General features: G+C 41.6%; 1 protein-coding gene across 1 annotated transcript; it reads right to left on the reverse strand.

Moving 5' to 3' along the window:
- Positions 1–1,641: 1,641 nt before the first annotated feature.
- LOC104622679 (fructose-1,6-bisphosphatase 1) lies at positions 1,642–11,688 on the reverse strand (the record flags this gene model as incomplete). The annotated part of the gene is made up of 7 exons (XM_010289535.1): positions 1,642–2,057; positions 3,053–3,172; positions 4,420–4,557; positions 5,778–5,921; positions 6,951–7,043; positions 8,767–8,929; positions 11,612–11,688. Coding segments are annotated over 7 exons (927 nt in total), but the record flags the coding sequence as incomplete, so codon positions are not given.
- Positions 11,689–11,691: the final 3 nt, after the last annotated feature.

Genomic DNA, 11,691 nt, shown 5'->3' on the forward strand with positions numbered 1-11,691 from the left:
TAAGCCCTTTCCTTCCAGGCTGCCCTCCAGATGGGCATCCCTCCCCGCTGGGAAATGTAGCCTTCCCCCAGAGGGGAATTAATCAGAAATTAGACAGCATACCACGTGGTTGCTGTGGCGTGCCTGATTTTGCCGGGGCGTATCAGGCAAAGTACGCAAGCCATGGTCTGCTGGTTCCCCTTGTTCAGCCTACAGAGGAGCCAGCGCCTGTGCAGGGCCACAGCGTGAAAAGTGGGTGCACGAGCAGCACGAGAGCCCAGTGGCGATTTCCAGGACTGTTCCAATCCCTGAAGGGCTCAGGTCCCTGGAAGCCCTGTCTTCACTAATAAAGCCTCAACAGAAACAGCATTTTCAGCAGAAACTAGGCCCGTCAGTGCCAGCCAGAAATGCCTTGTGCCCTGTCACTTTGGAGAATACATGCATATATACACCCACCTAAGGTTTGCCAGTGGCAAACGTCCAAATGCCCCAAAACGTCCAAAACGTCCAAATGCCCCAAATGCAACCTGTATCAGAACAAGGACCCCCATTTTTTTGTGTGTGTGAGCCCTCACGAAGCATGCCTTCGCACCACGGCCTCTAGGTTCCCCCACACTCTTTTCTTCTTGTTTTACAAGAAGAATCAAGCTCAGACAGGCTATCTGTGCTGACAAATGCCAAATCCTCAGACAGGCAGGTTTACAGCTCATTGCACCCATAGGCAGGGGCTCCCAGACCATGGCCTGAGTGCATGTTCAGTGGCACTCTACCCAACAGCAACATCCATGTGTCCCTTAATTTGAGTTTGTCAAAGGTAAGTGGGCAGTGAGAAATGTCAAAGATTTGCAGATTTGGACTGGTTCAAAAAGGCTGTGAGCCACAGCCATAAACTGTACCCAGACAGGTGGACAGCCCATCGAGCTCCCAAGCACTAATGTCCTGTTCCCAGCAGCATGCTCTGAATCGGCGTATTAAATGTCAGGAGGCTTGGTGGGGATCTTCACAACTTACTTATGCTTGTGCAGCAGAATCCTTTTCCATGGTAATGCACACTCCCAAAATAACACAAAGAACACCTGGTGGGGGTTTCTAGCGACACACACAAGTTCATTTTTATATCAAGCAAGCAAGTTAATTTCTGGCAAAGATAGCCAGACCATCACAGCAGAATGGTACCAAGCTGTCTACAAATGCTCCTTTATCCAATTCAAAATCCACCTCCAAAATGTCATTTTCCATCCTTGTGTAACTGGATCTGATACAGCACCAACTGGCAATATCAACAGTCTGTGTCAGAATTAACACACACTAAGGTACATGTTTCACAAATGTTAATTCTCAGTCAGAATAAGCCCAGATTGATGTACAGGGAGTAACTTCTGGGGCCTAGAAACAATGTGTGAAGGTGTCCACATTAGCATTTATATTTATTGCCAAACGGCTAGACTGGTTTAGGAAAGGTCACTCACTGTAAGAGGCTGCTGAGTCTTCCCCCAGGATTTTTAGAAGAGGACAGAGTCAGATATTCTGGTGATAGCCTGTAGCTTGCCTAAGAAAGTTGTGTCTTCCCCTAATTACTGAAAGCAACACAGTATTTCCTTGTAGCACAGTGGCTTTTGTGTAATCACAAATGATAAATGAAAAAGCAAACATATTTTTTCCCTTGCTTTTACATTTAATGCTTCCTTTAATGCAATCTTTTAACGCTTTTCATTGCACAATGCAATTGCACAAGATTTCAGTTTTTAAAAAATCTTATGAAAATATGGCTCATTTGCTCTCTTGCTACAAAGGTCAGACAGTTCAGTCTTGCAGTACTGCAGTGTTCTTTGGTTCAGCTGTAAGGCATTTCTTCCCATCTGCACGGTGACTCCAGCAAGCCCTCTTTACTTAGCTGAATGCTTCTTCACCATCTCAAGGTACTCCTTCACATCGTCAGGAGATCCCAAGACAATAGGCACTCTTTGGTGGATATCCTCAGGCACTATATCTAGTATTGCTTGATGGCCGGTTGTTGCTATTCCCCCAGCCTTCTCAATAACAAAAGCCATAGGATTGCATTCGTAGAGCAGCCTCAGCTAGAAGACAAAAATCAAAATGGCAATAGTCAGCCCAGGCAATGTTGAGAATCATGAAATGTAACTATATTTGGCTTTTGATTTAAAAACAATCAACACTCCAAGTACTCCATATTTCATATGAACGTCAACTCAAGAATGAAATTGCGCGGATTTTTCTTTTAAACAAAACATGGTGAATGCCGGTTTTGCCCAATTCGAATGCTTTCTCCATAGCTCATGTTTGCATTGTGCTCTTTACACAGAGATAAAGCTCATATGTAAGACACAACCTTTAACAACGCAGCATCCACGTAGGCCTGTGTGAAAACAGAGAAAAACACCAGCCCTGAGTGTGCCATTAGGTTTCTCTAATGAATAACTGCATCTTATCTGCAACCTGAAGCAATAATTTATGGACAATTACAAAAGAGATGAAAGGTCTTTGCTGAATAAACAGTCCCCTTGTCAGGCTGTAAGAGTGTGATCTTCCCTGACGGTCGTCCTGGCAGAGGCAGCCAGGCACAGCTCCTCCAGACGAGGCGGTGTTACCAAGTACCGATGCAGATGGTTTTCTCTTTGGCAGAGCTTCTCGTAAGGGGCACACTACATTTAGGCTTCTTACATACTAGCTTGTAACAGGAATCTCAGGGTAATGTGGGTTGTTTACTTTGCTTTGTAATGTTTCAGTTGGTTGGGGCCAGCACAGTTTGGGCTGAGACGGTATAGAGAAGCCTGTTTGAACAGCACATCCTCTGGTGTGTTCCATAATCTATGTACGTTTGGGGATAAAGAGAGGTCAGCACATTTGAAACAGGTTAGCAGCAGCCCTAAAATAGTGTCCAACAACAGGTTTCTGTCGCTCGTGATAGTGTGCAAGGGGTGGCCATACTCACACACCAGAGATGAAGCTACCAAGTTATAAAACACATGTTCTGCAATCAAAATACTGATCTGTGACAGTGAAATTCCTAGATCACGTCACATTTTCTACAATGGGGGTCATTCGGGTTTACCTTTCCTTTGGGACTCTTGGAGTTAGCAGGATACAGAAAGATTCCTCCATACACCAGCGTGCGATGCACATCAGCCACCATAGATCCTATATACCTCCCACCATATGGTGAACTGCCATCCTATAGAAAGACATTTAAATAAATGTAACTTTCGACCACATCAGGTTAATTCCGCCCCCTGCCCCCTACCCCGGTCCTAACATCTAACTCCTCCATATTGTGATTCACTGATAATATTCAAAGTGGTTTTGGAGAAAATGTCATTTTCCTCCTCATTTTCTAATTGGGAAAAATCCAAAGAAAAGGACCAACAGAAGATTTCAGCATAGAAGAGTGGCAGTGCTAACAACAGAAGATGCATCCCAGCTCTCCATCAGTGCTCTAACCCTTCGAAAATACTTCATTTCTAGTAGCAAAAAGATCAAGTGCTAGGAATTGATGTTGGGTTTTTTTCTTTTGTAGCAGAAAAAAATACCAAGGAGCAAAAGAAGTGATCTTTCTTACTTCTTCCACCCATTTTTGCCAGTTTCTACAACTTTTTCGGTAGGAAAAAGTTAATAGTTGACTGCTGATATTATTTTTTTATTACACTCTAGACATTACATTTTAGTATCTAAATAAACACCACCTTCTGCCTGGCAAGAGGCCAGGTGAAAGCACCAGCCTGTGTTCAAAGCCAGATCAGGAAGTCAAGAAGGGACATGAACACTTAACAATAGTAAACATTTACACTTCATTGTCCATGTAAATAATTCCAGTGATGACAGGCGTTACGGCATGAGAACAGACATGATTTTTACGGGCACTCCTTAGAGCTTCAGGCCTCCTGACACCAGGAAACTGCATGACTACAAAGCAGACCCTGGAACTGCACTAGCTTTTCAAGCGAGAGGTCCCCCTCAGGACCCAGCTTGTGTTACCACTGAGCAATGACCCACTGCCATCCCCACTCGGCTCTCCGTCTACTCGGGCGCTGCAGTGAGGGCACAGCAATATCTAACACACACATCGATCAAATTTCTTCATCGCCAGACGAGACGTCCTCTCCACTTTGACTACCATATGCCCAGTTTTGCCTCCAGCACCGTTACTCAGGCCCCCAGCCAGGAAGGAAAATTAATAAAAAAAAGAAAAAAGAACGAAAGGGAAAAAAAATAAAATAAAAGAGGTGCAGTGCAGCACTGAAGGATGGTGAAATACCTGGTCGCATCAACTGCTGCTCTAATTATCAGTCCTATGTGAAGATACACTTTAAATAGACAGGAAAACAATCTCTGGACAGCGCATGAGACAGTGATTAAACATGAAGTTGGAAATTATGAGCGCTGCTTGTCATCAGAATGTTCCTCTGAAACAGGATCTTTTACCTCAGGGAATTTCTTCTTTTTGAGATACTCGGTGACTGCAGGATCAAAGTATTTAGCATAGCCTTCATTGAGACTATAGATATTTCCCTTCTTTTTGATTTTCACATCTCTATCCACCAAAATGAATTCTCCAATTGCCTAACAATAAGAAAGAAAAACAACTTGTTAACATTAATTACTCATTTATTTACAAACCAAGGCAAAACCCAATCATACACACAATTTAGGAAAAATTCTCTACCGCTGCCACTTTCTTTAATAATTCGATACCTTCCAAAAAATGGTATTTGCAGTCTAGATGTGAAGTGTTTTGTTTATCCATAAAACACAGACAGAGCATGAATCCTGGGGTCATGCAAGCTTCTTCATACTGCCATTCCCAGCTCTCTATCAGTTTTCTATGCAAAAAATGATGTTGCTGGCAAATTTATGTAGCTCTCCTCTCTTTTGCTAGACTAAAAATAAAAGTACAGCTCTGAGGAATTTGGAAACTGAGAGTGCCAGGTGAAGCAATGCATAAACATCTTCAAATAGCTGTAGGTATTAATAAATTCCAGTTCATCTTAGCTTGGGCTAACTGGAAGCCTGGAGTCAAGACAGCCAATCTCTGTAACCAAGGGCTGGTCTGTTTAGTTTTCACTAAAGTAAATTTCCAAGTTAGTGCTAAAAATAAACAAAATAACATGCACGCATGCTCAAAGTTAAATCTGCTATCTGAATATAGACAAAAATACATGCAGCTACTTCAGCTGTTACTTAACAGGGAGCACAAAGTTATACTTCCTGCTGCTTGACCACTGCAGGTCCTAAAAGTTTAATACTGGCAAGTGGCACAGCCTGACTAACTGATTACCAATAGAGCAAACTGCTTTCTGCTGTGATCAATATGACTTTCTTTTTAAAACTCATACGGTCAACACGTGCTAGAATGTCAAATGCACCCACACACATCACTTACTCGTTTACACATCATGATGGGATCTGAAAACACAGAAGAAGGTTAAATATTCCTGCTTCCCTAGTTTACTAAGGAAAAGACAAACAAGTTTTAAAGGGCATTCTGCACTGCAGAAAACAGCTCATTTTAAATATCACATGATTTGGCACATGCTGTATATTTGCTTCACTGACTCGGCTGTCTTCCTGTTGTTGACTCACACACAGCATTGCAGCAGTGGGCAGTCAGAACGCAAAAATCTCTTGACATTATTGTTGATGCGTTATTAAGTATACTTCGTTTCTTCACGTTAGCTTGAAAATTGCGCCTTTGTTTGATTTTTTGGGGGACAAACAGTTCTTATAGACAGTATTTTTTATCCCAAATAAAGAAATTAAAAAAAAACAGAAGACTTGCTTACCGGATCCAGCATGAAACAGTTGACACCTCCAGCAGAAGTGGCCAGTACCAGCATTGTGGCACTCCCATAAAGAGCATAGCCAGCTGCCACAAGATTGCGCCCGGGTTGTAAAGCATCTTTCCCAGAAGGTTCGTCAGGGGACATCTAGAATAAGAAAGAGCATAGTCAGCTTTACTTCATTTTCATAGCTGGTACATAACAGGACTCTCTAGAACAGGGACAGTCTTCTACTCCATATCCATGCATGAGGTGGCACAAATGCTTCCATGATCCACAACTGAGATTCCTACAGGATGCAGTAATACAAATTATATGGAGGACACAAACACATTGATCTAGAAATGCTCCTGTATAAGCCTAGTTGGAATGCAGGAAGCAGGAAAGGATTAAGGAGATAATACAGAGCTATGTACCTCCTTGTAGGTGATGATGAACACAGCTTGGAGGAAAACTCCACGGCACAGTTGAAAAGCAAGCAATGAAACATGACTCATGGAGTTCACAGCTGATCAAAAGTACTTGGGATTTTTTGTTTTTCTTTTGCTTCATACAAAAATGAAGTTGAAAGTAGTTACTTGGGGATGTATGACAACATACAAAAGATGATTAAAATGGACAGTCTGGTGTGTTTTATCTGACTTACTTTTTCCCCCATCTTGTGACATGTAAGTCCGGTATTTCAAGCTCCTTCAGACAAAGTTTCTGCCTTTCAGAGTGAATTAGACACTTCAAATGCACATGCCATGTTTCAGCTCTGGTTTGTGTTTGAAGCCTGTCCTCAGGCTAACAGGACTATTAGTACAGAGAACAAGAAAACCTGAAAGCACATTCCCCAGGTAGACGACAACCACATGGTATTTTGTCTCAACACAAATATTCATAAAATCTAAGACCTGATTTGTTTGTAAAGGGTAATTCCTTTAGCCGGCTAATTAAATCTCAGCCAGGCTTCCATGTACATATAGGTACCTCATTTTCTAAGAGACTAATGCAAAGCCCTCACAAACGTTTTATACAAGTGTCTGTGAAACAGCAGATTTAACTTAAAGCTGGTCCTGAAAGTCTCTTTCACAAACAAGTTTAGTTAGATTTTATTAAGTCTTCACATGCAATTATATTTCATCAAAAGGTGCACAATAATAGTTTTTCCTATCCTACATAAAAGCATTTTACCTTTCTATAGATGGCAAAGATTGTCCCAATGGAAACAAGACAGTCAATGTTCGATGAGCCATCTAGAGGGTCTATGCAGACTATGTATTTACCCTAGAAAATACAAAAGAGGGAACAACTGTATTAGTGACATTATTTACCCACTTCCTCCAAATGAAAATACTTTAGTAGATAAATTTTCTCAGAGACTTTCAAAGGAATATAAACTAAAAGGCTTTTGTAGATTATGAAGGAATCGAATTCAAATGTAAAAAATTCTTTGGCCCAGATTTCATTCTTGATTACAACTATGTGATTTGCGCCGCAGCAGAAGTAGGGAAATCTTTAAAGCAAGTAATAGATGATGACACAGAAAAGGTGAAGTTTTTCTAAACAATTTTTAACAATATTAAAAAAACTCCCAAATTTTACTGATTAATTTAACTTCATCTATTTAATTAATGCCAATCCATTTTGATAGACATCCTGTAATGTCTACTATTTAGGCTACACTTTATTGTCTCTAACAAAATGACTTTCTGAATTATAAGGGAAAAGACAAATTAAGAAAATCAGCCTTTTTCATGTAGAAATAAAATTGGAAACATTAAAAAGGCTTTTAAGACCTGACATTCACAAACTATACATTTCACTTTTTCTGTGCTATGAATGGACAGATGGTTAGAATCACCTTACCCAGTCTGGGGTCTTATGTTGATTTGGGGGGGTTTTCCCCCCAAAAAAAGAATGACCCTACCTTTTGCTGTATTAAGGATTCCTGTAGGTACGTGAAATTGCCAGTATAGGGAAAGCAGCTGAATCAGCTGTACCTTTTAAATAGCTTCTCTTCCCCTTATTTTATCCATGGTCATTTTAATAATCATGTGTAACAACAATAAGTGTTTATTTGCTTTTCGTTTGGTTTCACCCTGCATGCCAGAAACTTATTTAAGCAGTGCTCTACTCTGCAGGTAGGAATTCTGAGTAGGAATTCTGATAAAAACACTGTATTAGCTCACACTTAGTTCAGAAAAGCACTAAAAATGAGCCTCCCTCAGTGATCTTTGAGGATCTTAAATCGTATTTGTTCAGATCTAAAGCAATCTTGTTCATCCAATGCCTATAAAATCAATTTTGAAAATTTCTCAACAGGGAGAGAAAGAGAGAACTGCTTCAACAAAGTAAACATTATTATACTTTCTAAATTATGTTTTGGTTCTTTGCTTTTGCTAAATTTCTACTGAGATTTTTACATGATCACACCAAAATATTACCTATTTTGAAAAAGGAGCTCAAACAAGTGCATACAGACTTGTGAATATAAATAAGTAAGTAAAAATTATTTTTGTTTCATTGTTGCTAAGTCTTTCATGGGCTTCAAGGAGAATTTGCATGCATTAACTTGAGATTAGACCTGCGCAGAACAGCACCTCAGTGTCCTACTGCCAAAGCTGTTCTACAAAAGGGCTTGGCTGACTCGGAGCACAGTTCCAGAGATCAGATGGGGTAAGCAAGAAATAGGATTCCTCCACAATTAGGAAAAGGTGGGGAAAAAAGAAGGTGAGAAGAAAAAAAAAAAAACAACCCACAAAAAAGCCCAACACACAAAACCAAAAAAACCAAGAAACACCAGTCTTGAGAGCAGAAATAACAGAAAGGACAAATGTTAACTGACGCTTTCTCCACCCGTCCCCTGTCCTTTCACCCTTCATTTTCCAGTATAGAAAAGTACATGTTTTCTGAAATTTTTATCTCAGTTCCAGTTTCTCAATCTGAGGCAATACACCTTTGAAGGCCAATTTGAAATCAAGCAGGAAGACTCTTTAGAGTTACTAACCCGTTTTTCAGTTTCCACTATCACAGCATCTTTGTTCTCTTCTGACACGATAACACAGGTACTGAAGGATGACTTGAGCATGTTAATCACCAGGTCATTGGAAAGGATGTCCAACTTCTTTACTTGATCTCCTGTCACATTGGTAGACCCAGCAATTCCGTAGCTAGAACAATGGCAAGAGAGAGCACTTTGTGAGAACAGGGCACTACGTCTTCCAAAGCACTCTGCTTCTGGCAACCTTACGCTCGTAGAACGTCTTGTAAAACAAACAGCACTTGTGCATGATATCTCAGTTCTCTAACCCTGTTTTTTTTTTATTTACTGTCCAGTGGATTCTTGCCGAGATCTGCTAACATTAGCTGAGGTGGCAAATCTAGAAGACGCTGAACGTGAGGAACACAAAACAAGGCATTACCTTTCAATAATCCGTAAACTATAGGCAAACATAGCTGGAGCAGGCTGTGAAGGCTGAATTACAATAATTGTGTTATTTAAGGAGCTCTTAACTTTAAGACCTGAATCCTAGGCTCTGATATTGTAGCTGCATGCCCAAAAATCTAAGACTTCAACAAAAAATTTATACTTTAAAAGTAACAATGAATCTGACAACACTAGTTACGCTTCTGTAGATAATTTGCTCCTGGTTAGCAATATGATGTACAAATTGCAGTAGAAACACTTTGCTCACAGATAAATCAACATTCTTGTGGTTCAATGTGTTCAGTTTTGATTTTAAGCGGTAAACACTTTCTTGGGAGCAAAACTGAGAAATACAAATACGAAACACAAATAAAACCCTGCGAGCTAATCAGAATCAAACCACCTGGCATCAGGAAGTACCAGGAGACCTTGCGATAGGTGATTTCGAAAGCGTGCAAAACAGAGAGAGGGGAAGTTGAGCTCTTAGAAGAGAAAAACAATAGCCAGCTCTGCAGGCTTTTAGTTTGACCATAAAATGTAGGTGAGGTTTTTTAATCTTTTTGACTAGTGGCAAGTTTATGCAAAGAAAAATCAAAAGATGCAGGAAAAAAAGAACTTGTCAGTGTTCATATTTGAAATCCACTACAGGAACAGGAAAGTTTTAGGTACTTCGGCTACGATTCATTGATTAGGCTGAATACTGGTATTTCAGGCTTTTTGTAAGAACACTGAACACGCTGCTTTAGAAATGTACTGCATTTCTTCAGCTCAATGCATGAGACAAAGAAAAAGACCTGGCATAATTCTCTGGTTTTCTCCCTCTGTCTGCTACAGTGGCTTGAACATTCTTCTGAAAGCACTTTTAGAGAATGATGTGCTTTGAACACCACGCTTGCGAGCGGAGGCACAAGTCCTCATCCTCAGAGCAAAAACTCCATTGGGCCAGCAGTTACAGCTCCCACACCTTGTCTGTTGGGGTGTCCCGGGAGGGGGCTGAGGGTGCCCTGCGTGGAGCCTGCAGCTGGGAAGGGACTGTGGCTTCCCCGGGTGTTCTGCACCTCTGCTGCTGGGCAGCACCCAGCATACAGCTGAGCCTGAGGACGATCCAAAGAAATGGGCCCCAGCAATCCCTACTTCTTCACATTCCCTGATAGCCAAGCAAAATTCCACCACCAGCTATAAAATGCAGTCCCACAGCAGGAGACATACTGCTCAAGGAGGCTCTCAAGTCCAAAGCTGGCTACCCCAGCACTGGTGGAGAGTCAAGTCCACGGGGGACCATGAGGAAAGGCCATCAGCACAGGTATCGAACCTGTGGGCAGCTGTCAACAGACACACATGTAGGATGCATAAGGAATGGGAGCTTAGACTGTTACAAATCAGGTCACAGGTGGGAAACCCTGGCCTTTACTGATAAACATAGGAGGCACATGAAAGAGCTAGCACATAGTGATTAAAAAACCGTCACAGTTTTGTAACGTCTGAAGTCAAGACAGAGAAAAATAGTTAAAATATACATAAAGTGGAGGATTTTTTATTCTCTCTTGCAGTTGCTTCTTTTTTATTAACTTCAGTCACCAAATTTTTCAGGTCTTTATTATTTTGTAATAAATGTTACTCTGTATTACCAGAGGCTATTTGCTTACTACGTTTTCCACTACATGTTTTGTAGAGACAAAGTAATTTTCTCTCTACTACATTTTCCATTAAGCAATGAAGCAGCCCACGTCTAAAGCCCTGACCAGCATACAACTTGCCTTATGAACAATATATAAAATACTTAGGGGGATTAGTTGCCTACAACCAGTTTCAGTTATTTAACATTTCAAGAGCTCTGCTGTCCTTCTGATGCATCTCCAGAGCAACTCCACCTCTCTGACTGGCTCACTACAGACACTACTGTTCCTAACCAGCGCTCTTTCTAAAAGCCTTAGACATCCACAAGCTGCTATCATGAAATATGAAAAAAAGCCCACTGAATTCAACTGAACACCTCATAGCATAAAAAACTATAAAAATATTAAGCTACTGACTACAAAGAGCAGTAATTCAGCCATATTTTCACTAGCTTTGTCCTTCAGTCTGTTTGTTTCGTCTTGTGTTTCAAAGCACACAAACCTGCTAAAGGTTTGCATGAAGGTTTATCAGCAGCTGCATCTGTCAAAGGCTGCGTGCCTTACGCTACTAAAAAGTCGTAGGATCCATTTCACTTGAGAAATTGAAGAGTCCAAGGTGCTACAGGAGTTACCTACAGCTCCGTGCAAGGGTGTGGGCGGATGCGGCCCCGCTCACAGGCCTTTCGGGTGCCACCCACCATCCCCATCCCTACCACCCCGGAGGCGGCGGGATCCCCTGGTCCCGCGGGGCTGCGGGGAGGTGCGGGATGCTGCCGGTGCTCCACCCCGCCCGGCATCCCGGGACTCACAGGTTGGCGATGCCCGCTTTACGGACGGCGGTGGAGATGGCTTTGATGGCCGTGCAGAGGGAGTTGAGGAGCTGCGTGAA

Source organism: Phaethon lepturus, unplaced genomic scaffold (assembly GCF_000687285.1).
Source record: "Phaethon lepturus isolate BGI_N335 unplaced genomic scaffold, ASM68728v1 scaffold17606, whole genome shotgun sequence".
Taxonomy (NCBI): Eukaryota; Metazoa; Chordata; class Aves; order Phaethontiformes; family Phaethontidae; genus Phaethon; species Phaethon lepturus.